Source organism: Silurus meridionalis, chromosome 15 (genome assembly GCF_014805685.1).
Source record: "Silurus meridionalis isolate SWU-2019-XX chromosome 15, ASM1480568v1, whole genome shotgun sequence".
Taxonomy (NCBI): domain Eukaryota; kingdom Metazoa; phylum Chordata; class Actinopteri; order Siluriformes; family Siluridae; genus Silurus; species Silurus meridionalis.
The window spans coordinates 3,505,345-3,526,731 of NC_060898.1; the positions used below are offsets into that span (position 1 = coordinate 3,505,345).

At 36.5% G+C, this 21,387-nt stretch overlaps 1 protein-coding gene across 17 annotated transcripts in view; it reads right to left on the reverse strand.

Annotated features, from left to right (window-relative positions):
* The window catches only part of cast (calpastatin), a 49,002-nt gene that overhangs the window by 22,793 nt on the left and 4,822 nt on the right, over positions 1–21,387 (reverse strand). For 6 of the 17 annotated variants that reach the window (XM_046867036.1, XM_046867044.1, XM_046867050.1 and 3 more), the window contains exon 2: positions 65–133. In XM_046867036.1, the coding sequence (XP_046722992.1) occupies positions 65–133 (69 nt within the window). Of the gene's footprint in view, positions 1–64; positions 134–7,862; positions 8,019–16,990; positions 17,161–21,387 lie in introns of those variants that run through there. The other 11 variants (XM_046867043.1, XM_046867041.1, XM_046867040.1 and 8 more) reach the window with 4 other exon arrangements.

Genomic DNA, 21,387 nt, shown 5'->3' on the forward strand with positions numbered 1-21,387 from the left:
CGTACACACTATATACAGAATTTGTACAACTTAAAGGGAAGACAATTAGATCCAAAAACTGTACCTCATATTGTGCAGGTTTCACTGTGGAAGCCGGCACGGATGGGGTGGAAGTGGGCTGTTTAGGCTGAGACTGTGGAGAGAAAAAGAGAAATAATGGATATTGAATACACACTTCATTTATTTCATTTGAATGGTACTGAATGGTGGCTTGATGTTATCTCAGCCATGCAAAACTGCTTTATCTCTTTAAACAGCATAAACAATCCTTTATAGAGTGCAATATCCAGATATTGGTATTCCTGAGACAATATATCTACATTTCTTTGTTTGCCAGGGATGAAGAGAGCAAAAGCCACGTGGCGCAGGAAAAACATGCCAGATAAGTGCCAGGTTGGGGCGTTGGCTTTAGCCATTACTGGAAACAATGCTTTAGCCATGCTGGGGATTTTAGACCCTTCACATTTTGTTCCCCCGCCCCCCCAAGGATTTATGAACACGTGACTACAAAAACTTATCTAATGAGTTTGAAACTTATCTTTGTTTGCCCTTTTATTTGTTTTATTACTACTTTGTGGGTTTTGTGCTTAAATCTGGGCAACTGATATGAAAAAAACTTTATTTGCACAGTAGAATATTAGTGAGCCTGTGCACACTGTAGCTACAGAGTCCTGTACTTAAATGACAGGAGTTAAACCTGAGGCAGTTTTTCGCCCAAGGGTCGGCACGCTGCGCAATCAGGACCTGCTTTACTGCTCATCAAAATGCTAAAGTGTGGTTATGTGAGTTTTGTTGGTTTTTGTCGCAGCATTTCCACATCTGGAACTGCTGCTTGTTTTTGTTTTTTATTTGAAATCTAACTCTGCCATTCTGGCTCCAACAACTATGCCACAAGTCAAAGTTCATCAAAGTACCTTTAGACTTCAGGATTGGATTAGTGCATTCTGACATACTGCTGTTGTATCATGGACCATTTACCATTAGCACTAGTTGTTGATCTGATTCTATCAAATAAGGAAGTGGAAGCCTTATGTCTTACAGATGATGTTTACACAAGTCATACACTCTTGTCGGATCTTACACACGAGATTTAAACTTGTGGTCCTGATACATTATCTCGTGACTTCAGTCTGGCCACACCAAATTTATTCAAATGGTCTATGCAAAAACATCCTTGCTATTTTGAAATAAAATGTTATAGGGCCATGATTACTCAAAGACATCTAGTGTGTGTGTGTGTGTGTGTGTGTGTGTGTGTTGAGTGTATACCTTTGAGGTGTGACCTAATACTGCTCTAAGGCAAGTCAGAAAGCATCCTTAATAACACATGCGTCAGGAAAGTAAGAGCGAGAATTTAGGCTGCCACCTGCAGGCTCATATTTACTGCTAATTTACTGACAAACAGGCTCAGTGAGAATATTAATGAACCTGTAAAGCAAAAGCACAAGCAGGTTTTCTGTCACGCTTGCAGGCTGTGTTATAATGAAATAAGGACTTTAGTGTGTAAAGCATTTTTGGTAATGCCTACAAAAAAGATTACACTTAGAAGGTTAATGATACAGTGCAGTCTACTTTTACAGTTTAACCACTTGGCTTAGTGTCCTGAGAACAAGACTATGGGATTAATTGTCAAAACAGTAATTTTTTTTATGATTCTTGGATGCCGCACTAATATCTACGGTGTTCTGACCTTATTGCATTTTGAATACGTGACAAAGAAAAAGATACTACTGCTTCTTGTCTCTCTTGAGAAATTTTCAAGAAGAAACAATGCAGATGGAAAAAATATTCTAAATTTTGCCTCTTTTACTGATCGTCCCTTTAAAAACTTTCTTTTGTCTCTCATTGCTTGTTTGGTGTTTTATTTCAATTCCATTTGTCCTGATATCCTTCCTCGTCTTTTATCATGCGTGATCATATACCAAGCAGGCACTTCCTGTTTAATGGGTTGGAAATTGTTGGAAAAGCTATTGGAAAATCACTGTGTATAAGAACATCATATTTTCTTCACACAAACGAAAAGCAATCACAATCTCATATTTGTTTATACGGATATATGTCTGTAGGCCTAGGAACAGCTGATCGATCTCATGATCTTTGGATAACAATGATATAATAGAAACGAAATTGAAAGAGATGACCTGAGCTCATGTGAAAAGTGACCAATGATGATACTGGTAGTCAAACAAATCAAGATATATTTTTACACCTGACTGAAAAATGTGTTATTTTTAATTAGCCACAACTTCACAAGCCAGATTTTTTAATCAGTTCATTCACATCTGTGTTACTCTATGACCACAAAGACAGAAATGCAAATATTTGACGTGTGCCCACAAAAAATAGCAATACCGTGCTGTGAGCCACGGGATTTCGCATGTCCGAGTGGGAAAATAATATCTAGAGTGACAAAAGGAAAAAGAGAAAAGGATAGAATCATACCTTAGAAATAGATTTTAAAACTGATATTTGAGCGTTTCTCTTTCTAGAAAAACTCTAAATGAAGGCAATCGATAAAAAGAAAACTTTTACTAAAAAACATTACTTTAAATTCTTTAACAGAAATACAGTATCATATGCAGCACGTCTTCAAAAAATGGCTGCTTCATGCCAGAGCTCCTAGATAAATTCACTTCCATGAGAGTAAGAGAGGAAACTGTTGTACAAACCTCTTATCATAGATTTCCTGATAAAGCATTTCAGGTGGCTGTACCTATGCGAGCGGTGCACAAGCCCGGGTTTATACTTGAACCGTGCAAAAAGGTTGCATTCTCATTTGTTCTCATTTGCATTCCTCTTACACATCTGGAATTAATCGGATTAATCAGATTATTAGGATTAGCGGGGCGATGTTAAGCACATGAAAAAGGTGTTTTGCTGTTGTCGTGTAGAACAATGCATTCGGAAACTATGGCCTTAGTTTCAAAAGTATGGACTACTCTACTAGAATTTTTTAAAAATAGGATGCAAATCAGACCTTCATTATTTATCTGAAAGGCTTTTTCTTTTCAAATGTTAATGTCTAGAATAGTACATGTGTCTGATTTGAGACACAAATCTAGTCAATGAAGTTTTAGTCAATCCCCAGTTCTCTAAATGCTATTCGATACCTGCAAACATTACATTCCTTTTGTTTTGTTTTTTAGATGTGCACAATTCATTCAACTAATGAACACAGGATATGCACGCCAGCCATCTTTATTATGCCTCATTCAGTTATTAATCTGCATGACTCATGAGGCGTCGATTTCTAACAGTTAAACGGCTCATTATATTCATGCGGTAATCACACAGTTAATGCCTCGATCATACTCTAAATGTCTACGAAATACAAGTTTGCAGTTCACGTTTTTGGATACTTGCACGGGAGATGACTTGACTATCTCTATTCAGGCAAGCAGCGTTGCTCTGGTTGGAAAAGATAAGAGTCTTAATGCCCTGAGAACAAGACCACCCCCTTCTTCACCTCCTTGCCTCCTCGAACCAGGGATTCATTTTCCAAAACAGCAATTTTTCTTTGATGAAGTGTTTTTTTTTTTTAATGAAATATGGACATCACGGCAATGCCTATGGTGTTTTTCCTTTAGGAGGAAGATTAAAAAAAAAGACAAAAACAAAGCAAATGACAATTTTTTTATATTCTTCTTGTTTTTACTTAATTTTTCCTTTTACTGATCATCTCTTTAAAGTGTTTTCTTGACCTACCTTTTTTTTTTTTTTTTTTTTTTACTGTATTCCTCTTAGTTCACCGTTCATTCTGCTATATATTTCTTTCATCTTTTCTGTTATTTTGTCTCAATTTCATTTAACATTTTGTCCTGATATCCTTCGTCTTCTTTCGTTTTGTCTAATGTCCAGTTTAATCTTTCTAAATTGCTTTTTGTTTGTGTGTCTTTTAGAACAACATTTATCTTTTTTGTCATTTTTATGTTTTAGGTAGGAAATATATCAGGGTGTCTCCTTAACATGAGTTTAACAAATCAGTCCATCACTCTTTCCAGGCTCAGTTGTGTTGAGTCCTTTTCAGCCGATAAGACAGAAATGTGTCGAAAAAAAAGTCATAAATGTCTAAATGTTGATTATTTCCTCGCCAATGAGAAAATATTTTACCAGTGATTGTTGTAAGCATTGGCTATTTTTTCTTATTTTTTTTGATACGTATTTTAAAAAATCATGGTTTTGTTCATCAATACAGTATGTTTTATTTTATGGCATTTATCCAGAGAGACTTAAATTTATATAGTTCTTACAACTGAGCAGCTATGGGGTTTAGGGCCTTGTTTAGGGGCCCAGGAATTTGGTTTGGTATGGCTGGAATTTAAACTTATGACCTTTCGATCCAAACTCTAATGGCTCAGCCACTAAGCAACCACCTCCCCTACCAATGCCTTAACATCCTAAGCAACCAAATGTTGTACAAGTTTTGTTGTACAGGTTTGTGAATAGAGGGTGAGGCCGGGAGCAGAAAGGCATAGGAATGACACACCTGAGGGAGATCTTAACTAATGAATGTTCTCTCTCTTGCAGTGATCAGGGGGAGCGCATGAAGAGGAGCGAGAGTGTGTGCCTGCGAGAGTGTGAATAAAGCACTGATCGCTTAAATAAACCGATTTGTTCGGAACTGGTCCTGTCCTGAGTGGCTTTCCTTCCCCTAAACCGTCAGCTCTCCCACAGTGGTGCCAAAACCCGGGAAGGAACGCAGGACGAACCAACGATGGGATCTTCGCCGCTCGGCCACGCCTCCGCTGCCACAGTCAGTTAATATGCAGCATCATGCAGAGGAAGCGAACACGAACGACTTCCTAAATCGACTCCATTTTCTCTTGACTAAACAAACATACAGCGGATCTAATCTATCGCTTTTGGGTTACTTCCACAAACTTGTGAGGAGGACTCACTTATAGAAGCATGATTTGTTTGGATTTAAATTAAAGACCTAACGTAATTGTTGAACATCAACCCCCTATTTCTCTACCAAAATGAATCTCTTATGGATAGTCTGTGTGACCGGGTTTATCCTTAATACGTATTACAAACAGATTTTCAGTGCACATCAACATTGTCAACAGGGTGGACATGCAAATATTCAGGATGGAACGCCAAACCCGCACCACAACAACACAATGACAATTAAAATAAAGGCACACACTCACAGAAAAGCTATGCAAGGTGGGTACAGCTATACAGAGAGCTTCATTTGAGTCAGTGCAAACTTTGGACAGGTTTTATTGTAGGGCGCAGGTTTAAAGAGCCTCCCAGATATCTCCATTAGCAACACCTAACACCTGCATTATGGCATCATTCGCTCAATTACAAAGCAAACCGGATAAATAATAGAGGGCAGGTAAAAGCTGATGTCATGCAACAATGTGAGAGAATGAAAGTGGAGAGAATACAGCAGGTGAGGTATTCCTGAGACATGATTCACATGAATGAACCAAGGGAAAGAGCTAATCAGAACAATAAAACATGTCTGGAAATTAAACTCGAATCCGGTAAAGTTTGGGATGATTTAAACTCAAATAAATAAAAAAAACCTAATTTATTATTAAATTTTACATTAGAAATAATCAGATTTTTTTTTTACAGGTGTAAACCCCCAGCTAGAAAAAAGGAATGACCTGAAATGTTCACCAAAGATAAAATTATTCAAAAAAAGTTAATAAATGATTAGGAAAAAAAGAACCGGTTGATTAGGACGCAATGAAGGAATAAATCAGAGGATGAAACATTCAAAGGTTAAACCAGGATTCTGCAGAATGTGTGTATGCCTTTAAACCTCCACTGATCCCTGTGCTGCAGTCTGAATCCAACCCACATCCCCCTAAACACAGTCTTATGACTCAGACCTCCAAATCTGTGCTCACACACTGTCCCCAAATGCCTTAGTATCTCTGTAAACAACATGCTCTCCTATCAATCCTCTAAAACCAAACTTGCTGAAGAGACGACAGCATTTTTTCTTTTTTGCTTCGTGCCATGTCAGTCAACAGGAATGCTCTGGTGGGGCACAGCTGCTTACCAAATCGTGCGCACAGATCCCTGAAACCATAGCACAAGGGGTGAAAATAGAAGCTGATAAGAAGAGCCGGGTTAAAAGCAGCTCCTCTTTAGCCTCGATGTCCTAATGACTGTAATGTCTGGCCAAAATTAATATGTGGGGAAAGTTCATAAACAATTGTGACACGATTAATATAATGTACTGCCTTTCACTTTGCTAGACGATCCATTAATCCATAATTATCAATTATGTTTGGATTGTCTATAATGGGAACCCGTTTGCCCCTTTATAATAGGACAAACTGGTTCCAGTATGGCCACAGCCCAATGTGAAGCATGCATGCCTAGTGGTTTACCAGCATGATTCAGGCACACCCAGCTTACATTGGCTTCAGAATGCTAGTATGCAAATATTACCTTGGGCTCATCCCATCACAGGTACTAACAGGTCCGCTTTTTTTCAGTATGTATACAGCATACTCTGTGCAGGTTAGGCTTGCAACAAGAACAGTGGGAGTGACATCAGTTGGACTGCCCTTTTTTTTGTTCAAAGGAAGTGATGACTAATACATGACCACAGCACCACGCAACCAAGTACACACAATCTATGGAAAGTAAACAGAGCGAGAAGCAAACATCTAAATAAAAACATGCAGGCTTTCTGAGACTTACTGAGTGGTACTGCATTCGAAAATCCTTATGTGACCATATTGTTTATAATATAACATGATATGTCACTGGTTTTAAAGTGGTTCATGTATGTGCGGCAGACCGGAAAAAAAAAGACCATCAAATGATCTGTACAGGTAAGAGAAACTAGAATTGGACTTAATATATATTATAGGCAGAAAAACTAAATTTAAGTAGTTTAATAAGCTTTCTTACTTTTTGCCTGCACACATCATGTGTCTAAAGACGGCTACAACCAGCAGACATGGAGTTTCGTTCGAGTTGGGACTGAACATAAACGATCATAAACTCAAATGCTTTAGTTTTACTGCACCTCAGGTAGTTGCACAGGTTCTTACTAGCAAGATACCTGCAATTCCATAAGCCTACAGAGGCTCTTGTGCAAAGCGTGTAATCTTGCTGGTTTGTGTGTGTGTGTGTGTGTGTGTGTGTGTGTCTCAACATCTACCAGTTATGTCCTCTTACAATCCCCATCCCTGGTCACCTAATAAGGCTTCACATATAAAGATATGTGAAGAATATTCATTCGTTCAAAGTTTACTTGTTTTCCAGGTTGATCATCAGCCGAGATGTTTAATATGCCAGACCAGGTGCATGCCATTAGTGCTGGAGCTAAAATTCCAGCTTGACCAGAGTTATGCTACGACTACCAGGATTCAGATTGTCCTCAGATACAAGACTGAGTCATGTAAACAGGCTACGCTTTTCATTGTGTGATGCTACACTGCGACACTTTCAGGAAATACTTCTGACAAGCAAATAAGAGGTTTCAAATCAATAACTAAAACAAACAGCAATCCAAGGCCTGCTGGACAAATTATGTAATGTTTAAGGGCTGGTTTTGAATGCACATCGATCACGGCACACAGGAACCTGCCCTGCAACAAAAAAGATCGTTTTACACATTCGTAGTCTATAAAATCAATACTTTGCATAATAAAAAGAAAGTTTTTGGAATAATAATCAAACTTTCATCTGCGTCTTTTTTCCATCTGCTCCACATGATTCATGAAGAGAAAAAAAACCAAGCACTGGCCAGCTACGGCAAAAGTCATAAATTGCACCCATCACATTTTCCATGAACTGCAGTCCATGCTGGCAGTATTGCAGGCACAGAAAAATCAGGTTCAACAGCAGGAAACCACAGAACACCCAGTGCTCTCAATACGTACCATCTGGCTCCTGCGTTTAGAAACACGTCCTTCCTGTGTGTCTTTACAAACTCCAAAGAATCAAGATATCCTGTATGGTATGACAGCTTAAAGTATATACTTCACACATACACTCACAATCACACATACACACATACACACATAAAAAAACATCAGGAACACGCCCCTCCCAGTATAAAAATGACTCCCAAACTCCTCCTAGGAGAGCCCTCCTTCTTTAATGATGATGCTGTGCTAGAAAGCTCTCTCATTGGCTGAGAGGTGGGCACGACGGCCTTCTCTGACAGGACGCCAAGAAAAATAAGCAGATCGGTTTAATGGGCTAGTAATGGTCAAAAAGCACAGGTTCGACAAGCTTTTCTAGATGATAAGAGACATCTGATGTTTTGCGTGAAGATGAAGAGCTCGATATGACAAAGGCCACAGGCGTTGTCTGAGATCTGCTGAGCTGGGTGTGACTCCTACAGTCACTGCTTTGGAATCTGAGCTAGGATCACAAAAAAAAAATGAGGCCCTGCCTCGCAACCTCACAAGCTTACAGCTCCACCCAGAAACACAGAGAGGGAGAGAGAGAAGAGAGATCAATGCCAAGGAAAAGTAAACAGTATAAAGCACAGAATTGCAGATTGCTCATTAATCAAGACAAGATCTGTTCTGAGGCCTGAGAGACAAACGACGCTTTTGAAAACAAGCCGAAACAAGGCTGAGGAAAGTGTGCCAGCTCTTATACAAGACAAACTCTAGGCTGTCATTACCACCATGATTCAGCTCACTACTTTGAGTCCTTCCTTGTTTCTAAAACTAAAACACGCCTGGGTGTGTAAACACATTCCATTTTCTGCGACAACACTGCCATCTAGTGTTTTGCTTCAGAACCTGCATGTGCAAGCAAATATATTGCAGTCATGAAGATCTAAATGTCCAACAGTTCCTTCATTAACTCGTTCATTCATGCTTCTGGTTAGGGTTGTTCTGCATTCAGGGTCCATCTTACAAACACCACTGAGGTGGAGATACTATGAGTGCATCCAGCCCCACTTTCACAAAGTAATATCAGTTCACCCACCGGCATGTTCTAAACAAAAGAGGAAAAAAAAGTGTCTACAGCAATGAAATGATGCAACACTGACTCAGTGATGATGTAACATAAATCACATCATTCATACAATGCGTTTACATGTATCCTGTTCAGACAAGCTTTAAAACAAGTGAGTATTAAAAGCATGCTGATTAATCATGATGAAGTTAAGGTGGGCCCAGGTGAAGTCTGTTACACACCTAATTACAGAATGTCAGGACAAGTTTGAATCTCTGTGTGTTGTATCACACTGTAGCACCATAAAACATTACCAAACCCATCTTAATTACTTGAAATGAGGTTTCCCTCTACATCATAACATATAGCCTCTGTGCATCTCTAGCATAGCTGTTCCAATATATATGAATAATTATTCATTTTCTATTTTTTTTATGCATATGTATTAAATATATTATATATCATTATGAATTATAGTATAATCTATATTGTATAGTTTAATAATTAAAGTATTATCTTATAATCATCACTCTGCATAATCACTCATTACAACATATAAGCTTTAGCATATAAAAATTATCACATCGGCGCAATTTTTTAAAAAGCCGCTAATTTTATTAACGCGCGATTCATGCAGCTCGCATTTCTGTTGGACCATTTTTATAAAAAAATATAAATAAATAAATATAAAATACGTGTAATCAAAACCGTCAGCTCAAAACATTTATTTATGACGTCCTTTCTTTAATAAGATTTAAAAAAAAATTGTAATAACTTAACATTTGTTTTACTGCTGCACCAAGTCTCAAATCAATCACCAAAATCCTCCATGACACAAATCCGGCAATTAAAACCGTCCGTGTGGAAACATGGCAAAAGTTCCTTTTGGTGCCTGATCATAATTTAAAACACCATAATTACTTTAAAACATTAACAAGAATATTTTGTCATCTTGCTCTATGTTGAGTTTGGTTTTGTTAATAATAAACATACATTTGCATAAAAGCATCCATATTTATCCATGTCCATAGTGAGTATTGAAAACTTGAAAAGTATTAATTTAAGCTACATTTAGAACAGATAGAAAAGTTGCTAGCACATCTGATAACATATTTATGAATAATTCTTAATTATCTTTTTTTTAATTGGTACATATTTTGTATATGTATGTCATATTATTCAGCTAGAAATTGTATATATTATTATAAAGTATAATGATGAAACACTACTGCTATCTATTCCTATATTAGGTCTATACTCTATATATTTGTAATAACACTGCATGCTTACATGTAATGAAATGCTGCTGTATCACTTCTTACTACATTACTGCATTATTTTGATAGCACTGAGCTACATGACTCTTGTGATACGCTTATTAAAAATATACAAGTTCCCTGGCACATATGCTAGATTAAAACATCCCAGTGTTAAATCCTAATAATTACAAAAACAGATTTTTCATGGGATTCACTGTGGTAATTCATTGTCCATGCAACAGATACATAATATTGGACGGATATAAAATTTCCAAATGAAATACATACACTTCCTTTTCAAGTTTAGCACCAAAACAAGGAGGCATAACTCTGCTTGTTATGCAAACAAACTGGAATGCAGACTCGACATGCCACAGACTCACATCACAGCCTTCCAACCTGACCTAATATGGAAGACACCAATACCACCATTAAACTTTGTGATAACACATACCACCGATTTCCCTGATATACCTGGTAAATGTCCCTTTACTCCTGTAGGGCAAGAAGCAAAGGTCTTAAGGGGGTTTCACATATAGGGAATGCTCCAGGAGAGCTTAGGTGCAAATGGAGTGAAAACCATTTACTTGGCAACCCATGCCAACCCATGCCAACCCTTATTTTTGACAAGCAAGTTTTCAGGCCTCCTCCTATTTACACAGTAGAACCAATCAGAAATGGGATGATGACTCCAGCATGCATTAAGAGAAGCGAAGAGAGAATGCTTGCTTTGTTTCTCAGGCATTTCATCAGTGCAGCCAGACACAGATATCAGACTAATAAAATATTAGTATGTTTTCCTGGTGGGTCTCATCGTTTCAGTTTTTGGTTAGATAGATACAAGAGAACACTGTGAATGTGTTATTTGAATTACTTTATGGCAAAGCATGTGTCTGCTTCTACTTTTTTCCCCCTTTAGTCCCACCACCACCACCCCCCTGTTTTGAGGGTCGTGAAAACTGTAAGTGTGTGAATTGAATGCGTGAAAAAAAAAAAAAAACACTAATTAGTGCAACAGACATAACAAAAAGAGAAAAACAAGACTAAACACAAATACGGTAATGAAAACAAGGCCAAAGTATGACTAATAGTAAGGAAATACTGAGCTTAAATTGCACCTACATCAAATTTTTTAGTTAAAATGTTTAAACATTTAAAACATTATTGATTCACATTGGTCTATTTTCAATTTTCTACCTCGAACCTAAACTATGGATACGTTCAGTACTGGAAGAATTAATTCTCGTCTTAAATATCTCAATCCAACATGAGATTTTGAGATCTCAATATGTGACAAATCAAGTACTTTAATATTCTAGTTAAGTTTAAGTTCAGTCCTATTAACAATGATGGTTTGCCAAAATACACCATACATACACCATACATTCCTACAACCTGTTGATGACCTGGTGCTTTTGTTTTATATCTACCTAAACAGAGTGACACAATAATACTTTTTAATTTTAATCCATTCGGCTTCAACTTTCAACTTAGTACCGTAAATATCATCATCGCTCATCATCTTGTAGATCGCTAACCAGGGACTAGAAACTGCACATTACCTCAAAACAACTGCGTCATTGTGTTTTAGTGCCATATTGAATAAAAAACTCCACCACCCCACTTCTAACTTAGTAATATGATGTCAAACTTAGTACCAGAATTCCTATGCATCACCACAATTAACAGTCTTATTAAACATACAAATCAAATTGGAACCCTGTTATCCATTACTGTCTGAATTTACAGTTATACAATTTTGCTTTTGTTATTTCGTAGCAGGAATTTGATAAAGTGATTTGGTTTTGCCTGATAACTCTGTGTGCTGATTGTACAATAGTTTAGTAACTGGGTATATTTAGCACTAGGGACCTGTTGTGCATTCATCATCTCTGTCCAGGAGCCAGTGTGAGTACATTTCCTGCCAAAAATATGGGATGCACAATAAAACGGTGTTTGTGTAAATGCAAGCAGATATTTTCAGGCCATGTAACAGGTCATAAATAGCCCCTGCAGTTACTCAATACTGATCTATCTAATGTGACCGGACTGAGGAGGAATAGAAATACACAGTAAATACACACTAGAGGAACATATTAAAACATTTGAACATACTGAAGATTTCCTTTTGTTTTAGTAAATCAGAATTCTAACACAAATGAGACATGTGACCATGTATATTATATTATATTATATTATATTATATTATATTATATTATATTATATTATATTATATTATATTATATTATATTATATTATATTATCATGGTCTTGTTTTATATATAAGATTATTAAAATTTTATTTAAAGACTTATTTAAGGTTAATAATGAATTGTCTAGAGCACTCTGGAAACAGTAAAAGATCATTATATTATACAAACACCTTAAATAATCAACAAAAAACACTTTTTAATGATTTAATCTTCCTAAATTAGACGAATGTTTTTTATGCTTAATATTAATAAGTTAAATATTGTTTAATTCATGTCTGTAATATGCAGTGCATGACAACCAGACTCTGCAAAAGCTATTTCCCATATGACATCAGGCTACTCAGATCACTTTGACAGTACAGAAAACCCACTGACCTGTCGCGACTATTACACTATTTTCAGTCTTGTTCTTGTGCAATAATCAGACTGGTCATGTGCTATTTATTTAACTCTCATCACTTGGGTACTTTATATTTCTCACAGTCCTTTTACATTCATGCCAACCAAATAATGTTAACATTTATCGTGCAATAAGCCTTTGTATTTGTGATCTGACATGCAATATTTATCATCTTTCATTATTATCATTTTCATTACTGTCTAGTTTGCTGTTGATTTTTATGCTGCAACTTCACATTGGAGAGTTTGGTGAAAGTTTTGTTCTGCTTTGCAGCCTCATGCCGGTTGAATGGCAGTAAAGTTCATTTTGACTTGACTTTGAGTAATAAATTGACCTTGATTTCTAAGTATCTTATGGCACCTAAATGAGCTGGATCACATGCTATAGACCCATATTGATTAATGAACCCAACGTTGAGCTGATTTTTTTTAGAGAGTTACAATTGATATTCAAGAAGAGATATGATGCCAAAATATTAGAGTTTTACTCAGTAACAAATCTGGCAACCCTGGAGGTCTGAACCACATACACATAGTTTCTGGCATAAGTTAAAAATGACTTACTGACTGAGGCAGCTGCACAACATGACTCAGAATTCAAGAAATATTCCTTTTTATGAATACTGTGTAAATAAATATGATCCAAGATAAATGTGATTTTACAAATTACACCTTCACCTTACTAATGCAGAATCTTTTACAAGGTAAATAAAGTCATCTTTTGTTTTATCTTATATTTTTATATCCACCTTCAAAACAAATCCCAAAACAAATCCCTAACCTGAACCATGACCCTGAACCATCACCCGATTCAATTAAAATCATTTTCAGTGTTGATGATCTTGATGTTTCATCTTATGTCTTGGTGATCATCTTATGTTTTATCTTATATTTTTATATCCACCTTCAAAACAAATCCCAAGCCTGAACCATCACCGATTCAATCAAAATCATTATCAGTGATGATGATCTTGATGCTAATGTATTTGACGGGTTCCATAGAGACTGAAATCACTGGGTGCGAGCCAATTGTGCTCCAGCAGAGCCGAGGAATGTGTTTTGTATTTGTGCGATGTTCAGGAGTGAGCTAAGAGGCACTGAGCTGAGAGATCTGACATCTCAGATGGAAGCTGAAGCTAGAGAACACAAACACATACAAAACAAACCAATCCCATAAAACTATAATGACTGCTTCTTTCATTCCACTAATAGTTTTGTTATATTTTTATATTAACTTGTCTCTTTAAGAGCTGGAGCACAAAAAGTAAATATCAGTGTTGTGCAGTATTTACCAAACTCATGTGGCAACATGTTTTACTGACGCAAACCTATTTTAACTCGTTCGGTCGATCGGTTTAAATACGCACTTTATTCTGGTCCGGGTCATAACGGATCCCCAGAACACGGGGTGTGAGATAGGAATACACCCTGGATGGAATGTCAGTCCATCACAGATCACCTTTCACACACACTCACACACTAACATTCATTAGCATCTAGGGTCAATTTAAAGTTGCCAAATCACCTACAAGCACTTTATTTTCTGAAAATCTGATAGAAACAATTTAAACAGACGGAAACAGAATCTAATCGAAGTGTATTCATATGGTGACATATTGATTCGGATCTCCTTTTGCCAAAACAAAGGCCCTAGAACTTTCTCTAAACTTTTGCCAATATAAAATACATGGCAAGGTTGAAAGCTTGCCCAATTCCAATATGGTTCTTTCATTCCCACACCAAAAGGTTAACAAATTTTATAATGCAACAGTTCTAACACAGTATGTTGATTATTGGCCATTGACAACAAGTGGCCCAGATACAGTGAAAACAATTAATACTTTTCTCACCACTGTACAGGTTTTTACAACTGAAACAAAAAACAGCTCCATGCTGCAAGCATTCACAATACACAAACGCAGCTATTGCGAACAAAATTAATCTAAATCAATTAGCTAACATTTTAAAGATTTAGCCTCAGTAGCCCAAGTGCATGACTATGACTATGTGCATCATGTACAAGTTTAAAGTCTTTAATTTTAACAATTGGAAGAAAAAAAAGAGCCCCTGATTGAGACATATTTAGTAGGTCATATTACGAATTTGAATATTAGTATTGGAGATGAAGAGTAACAAAAACATGTACTCCTTTTGATTTTATGTGCACAAAAATATCCATTCATCAGTGAATCCCTATTAATGTACTACAGCTTGGTTGACTACAATCTTTAGCATCTTAGAGAATACATTTTACACGTGTAGCTTGAAACGCTGTTCCTGATTTGAATCAAGATACTGCATTCTTGAGTTGATTCTCACTCTCAACAAAATTTGTTTTTGTTTTATTTACTCATTTATGTCTGTACAATAATGAATGCCAACTAATGTGCGCTTCTGTCTATAGAAAACTAAACAGAACAAAAATGGCAATACTGAGAAATTATAATTGTAAACTGGACAAGTTACTTCATCCAGCATCCTCCACTCAGTCCCTAAACATGTCTAATGAGTCAGACTTCTACAGAAGAACTACAGTTTTTTAAGATTTACGATTTGAAAATAAATAAAATAAAGAACGTTTTTGAGGCTCTTGTTTTAACAGTTACATGGATGATGTAATGTGTTTGGAGACAAACCTGAAGGAAAACACAGGTTGGATCCTGATCTAATCACTGATCATACAGGTTTGAATTATTTCAAGGTCTGTTACCTGCTTTATGCTCCTGTCTGAATGATTATGTGATGAAGGTATACAGATATTCATTCTATTTTTTTAATTACTCTGAGGCCATGTTAACTTCTAGGTTGGGCCAATCACTGTCACTTACAGTATCCTGATATGGTGTTTTCAAGGTTAGAAGAATCAAAAGACAGCAAGGCGTTGACTCTCATAAAGTTCATATAGAAGAATAAAGATCATAGGAGCCTGGTCCTTTTCTGTACAAACATCTAACATAACACGTGAGCTGGATATTAGAAATCCATTTTTGTAATTTTGCCTGATGCCTGAGTGCAGATATCAGTCTGAATTATGGGTAATGTCCAACCTTATGACTACTAACACACCTCAATGCAACTGAACACACACATCCCAGAGACCCAGACAGAAAAATAGATATAAGTTAATAAATTCAGAGACGAAGCATGGGTCATATTTTGAGATATTCAGCTGTAGACTATTTTTTTGTAAAGAAACAAAAAATAAAATAAAAAAGAAAGGGGAAATGGAAACTATTCGCAGGTCATTTTCCTAAACTGAAATAATAAAAATGGATCAAGAGATATATCCAAAGCTGAGTCCCAGGTGCTCCTGAATATGATATGAGGTCAAATACAAAGCAGATCTGTTTTCATTTCTTTTTTCATTTCCTTCTGCAACATATTTTCTATGCCTTGAGGTGGAATAATGAGGATTGTTCTTTTTTCTCTAGAAAAGATGTTGTCACTAGAAATATGTTAAAAATGACCTTTCTTCTTTAACGAAAAAAAAGGCCCTCATATACTTTTTGATTTCTTTAATCATTTTTTTAATTATTTTATCTTATTTTACTGAATCATTGCCAGATATGAAATAAATAAAATAATGGCATTTATTTCTCTTTCAATAACGAAAGTTTTAGGGAAAAACAACAAAGCATGGATTTAAATTATATATACAAAGATATTTAATTTAATATTATTTAATATATGTACAAATATTGAATAACACAAGAAAACAGAAATCATGTTCAAGTAAATGACAGCATTTCCACACGGACACACAGATCATTGTCCTGATAAACCAAAAGAATTTCCACTCTTCCATTGCCACACCACTTTTTTCACATTAAACATGCACACTCAGCAAAACAAGCAAGTAAGTTGCCAAAACAACAACAATTCCGGGTAGAAATTAAAGTTTGTGTGCAGAAATCTGGAAAGTTTTCTCAGTACTCTTGTCACATTCCATTACTCCTCTTTAAGACCTGGCCCAGTGCCTGAACTCTCTCCCTTTCACCCTGCCCTTATTTGTGATTGTGTAAATGCGTGACAGAAATCCAACAACACCACCATGAACACACACATTAGAAATCTCGGCTGTTCACTTTAACCACACACGTGCACTGCGTCCTGACCCCGAGATCAAGTACACACCCACAAACCCACCAGTTCCCACCCTTTCCCACCATGCATTGCACTCCCTACTTAGACCTTAGACACAGTATATCCAGTAAGAGTGACCTGTTCTTCTATGGTGACATCCTCCAGGCCTGAAGATTCCTGTGTTCCTCGTAACCAGCTAATAAACTGTCCCATGTTTGTTGCCTGTGTGTGTGTTACTAAGTGTGTCCCTGCAAATTCTTCTCACACTGTGTTCCTCCTCTCCGAGACAGCACGTTCCAGGCTCTGAAAGATGAGGGGAGGAGAGGAAAGGGAAAGAGGAGGACTCAGAGCATGGACTGGGAGGAGCTATGCCTCTGAAATAGCACAAGGCGGGTTAAATCAGGAAACTTACTGGAGTTTGACAGGATTAGGAAACATATATTTTACTTTTTAATCCAGTGGAAATGCATAAAGTCGAACAGACAGAATGAATCACTTTGGAGCTTTGATAAAGGCCTATTTATTGAACCAGTCTGACATGTAGGTTGAAGAATTTCCAGGTACAGGAATTGTCAAACACCACAGAGTGCACTGAATGTACTCTTAGAGTCCATAAAGAAACCAAACAGTGAGAAGAAAACCTTTGAGTATGAACCTTCATGTAAGTGGTTACCTTCCAGTGAAAATTTTACTCAAAAACAACATACCAACAAGCAAACAGCTTCACAGTGTTGCCATAAATCTCTACAATAAAAAATATCTGTGACTTATACAACCGGGTGCAAAGTCCAAGTGTATTGTGTCATTTATTCATGTAACTTCTGGGTGGAGGAACATTCACTTGCACGGCATGAACAATCTGAATAAGTGTCGATGCTGCTTAGTAATTAAAAGTTCAACCAGGGTGTAACTGAACATTTCACTAGTTTAGCAGGTTATTAATCAACACTGATTATACCACAGCGTTCCTGCTGGCTTAATTCTGATTGGTCAAAAAACATTTTAGCAACAAAGCTTATATAATGGACTTCTTGTCTTTTTTATATTCTTTTAGAAATCACAGAAAAACCTGATTTTCATTTATAGGTCTAAAATTACATTTACTGTTGTGGGGAAGTTAGTTCATCGTGTCATTTATGTTATAGCAGCTATAAACATGTGTTCCTGATTTTCTGTCTTAAGGTGCAAATATCGTCGAGATGTATTTAAAAAAAAGACGTCTTTCTTGTGGCAGAAAACCTACTTTTACAATAATACGACAATCAAGACTCCTTTCACAAAATATTCAAATTAAACTAATTTTTAAAAGAAGCATTTAAAGCTGTTAGTTTTATTGTGACCTAACAATCATTCATTTATTATTACTAGGTTTTATTGATGTAATAAGTCCTTCATGGAAGTGCTTTTGTATTCACTCTTTCTATGGACAGTTAAGAACATGGACAAAAAGAAAAGAATCTTCTGACCAATCAGAATAAAAAATTCAGCTGTGCTCTGGTACAACTCTTATCAAAACAAAGAACCCCTCAGGAATAGGATTCTCGTTCCTCAGTCTTGTAACTTCATATCCTGTTGATTTCATAGTACTTACAAACAATTCGTATTTGCAAATCCAGCAAGTGCATCTGTTCTTCTAGAATTGACTGAGGAATGAGGTTTAACTTCTCGTTGTTTCCCACGCCCAGACACCACGTGCATGCCGAAGACAACACACACTGGGTACGAAGATAAATGGATACTGGTGAAGACACACCTGATTGGAGCTTAACAGGCTTGTTAAACCTGCTGGAGCATATAAAAAAAAACTCCTGGAATCTAAGTAAAATGCATAATTAGTTCAGTGGTTAAGATGTTGGACTTCTGATCAAAAGGTTGTGAGTTAAAATCCCACCAGGCCTTAAGCAAGGCCCTTAACTCTCAACTGCTCAGTTGTTTGTATGAGATAATTGTACGTCGCTCTGGGCGATTTAAGGGCGTCTGCCATATGCAATAAATGTAAATTTATCTCCTTATGATACTCAAACTCTGTGTGCGAGCATATTTATAGCGTGTCTGTGCATCAATCAATATATATACCAATGCATACGAGTTAATGCCATGATAAGACCTTGACCTGTCTTGTAGCCTGTGCCTAAGTGAGTGTCACTGAAAAATGAGTTACTGCATGCACAGGGTATTTATAGGCACACGTAGGACATGAGGACAAGTCACGGGACATGGCAGTACCATAAGTGTCCATGGTTCTCAGTTGCATTAGCAGGAAGTCAGTTTGCCTGAATTTAAGAAGTGTGAAGTTTGGGCAGCTGTCAAACGATTAAAAATGAATCGTGATTAATCGCAAAGCACGAGTTCACTTGTGATTAATCGCAACTTAATCGCACATTTTTTATTACAAATCTAAATAACTTCAATGAATACTCTTCAAGTACTTTTTTAATTCACTAATCAATAGACAAATATGGATGTTTCATGTAAACGTATGTTTATGACTAGTGAAACCACCGTAAATATAAAAAACGCAGACATGTTTCAAAGATGGTTGACATGATTTTCGAAGAACGTGTTCATGTCTGTTAAACACATGCAAAAAAAAACCATTGCTCAAACATTGTCAGTTGCTTAGACAAGTTTTACATTATGTTTAAATTTTTACATGACAGGGAAGCTTGTAAAAGTACTCTTGTAAATGTTTTGAAGTAATTATAGTGTTTTAAATTACGTAAATCATCAGGACACCAAAACTAAATTTTGCTGTTTCCACATGGACGGATGTTTGCACCGTTTTTATTTATATCTCAGTAAAGAAAGAACGCCGGGAATAAATGTGTAGGATTTAATGGTTTTTCCTACCTACACACAAAAGGAGATCTTGGAATTAACCATGCTCAAGCGTTTCATCACGCCCTTCCTGTTTTTTGCAACATAGCGTGAAGGTAAATATCTACAATCTTGTCAGCCTTTGGTTTCCTTGTTCTGCTGTCTGTCCAGTGCACTACAATCACAAGCCATGGTATTAAAATAAGCATTTAAGTTCAAAGTGTATTGTTCAGAAGTTTGTGGCAGTGACAGTAACACCAGGTAAAATACATCAACATGATGTGTGATTTTTATTTTCTTACTGAATAGTTTTTTAACTGGCAGCTGATCCACAGTGAGTAACCATGCACTCGTTTCCAGAGGTGCGCTTAAAAAAAACATGCAAGACATGCAAATATGTACGCCTCATAAGCTCTACAGATTTCCACAATTAATCTGCGTATTTGTATTGCACATAGAATATAAACTAAATACAATATACGCCTTTTAATAGTTACAAATAAGCTGCGTATACAACGTCTACAAATTAAGTGATTAACAGGAACTCCTTTGTCTCATGAAACATAATTATTACCCTAAAACAGTCAAAGGTACAGTATAATGTATATGAATAAATAATAAATTGTCATATTGCCGAAGTACAAGAGAAATGCCAACATCACCCTGACCACAGTGTTAATTATAGTACTTACATGGTGTAACAGACAAGAGAAAAACTGTTTCTACATCTTTAAACAATAAAGATTTAACGCCATGTACAGTAGGGATATCCTGAGCAAAGAATTTCAACAATAAGGGTCAGTGAATGTCAGGTGGGGGTTTTTAGGCTGTTCCTCATGATAGCTGGGAGAAAAAAATGACCAGACATAGGGCTTTATCAGAAGAGATTTAAGATTTAGAGATTTAAGAGATTTCAAATTTAAGAGATTACTTAGATCTTCAGTATGTTTACATGTACTAGGATGTATACTGCACCTTACACATTCAGATGTTTTACAAGGAATATTCACCCAGCTATATATACAGTACAGACCAAAAGTTTGGACACACCTTCTCATTCAAAGAGTTTTCTTTATTTTCATGACTATGAAAATTGTAGAGTCACACTGAAGGCATCAAGGGCTATTTGACCAAGAAGGAGAGTGATGGGGTGCTGCGCCAGATGACCTGGCCTCCACAGTCACCGGACCTAAACCCAATCGAGATGGTTTAGGGGTGAGCTGGACCGCAGAGTGAAGGCAAAAGGGCCAACAAGTGCCAAGCATCTCTCGGGGAACTCCTTCAAGACTGTTGGAAGACCATTTCAGGTGACTACCTCTTGAAGCTCATCAAGAGAATGCCAAGAGTGTGCAAAGCAGTAATCAAAGCAAAAGGTGGCTACTTTGAAGAACCTAGAATATGACATTTTTCAGTTGTTTCACACTTTTTTGTTATGTATATAATTCCATATATAATTCCACATGTGTTAATTCATAGTTTTGATGCCTTCAGTGTGAATCTACAATTTTCATAGTCATGAAAATAAAGAAAACTCTTTGAATGAGAAGGTGTGTCCAAACTTTTGGTCTGTACTGTATATAGTTAAATATCAGCAGTTCAGTGCAATATATACAGATTTTGTGTGAGGTAACAGCAGTGTACTTAATATAATATATATTATATTAAGTAATATATATTTACACGTACACTGCTGTTACCTCACCCAAAATCTGTATATT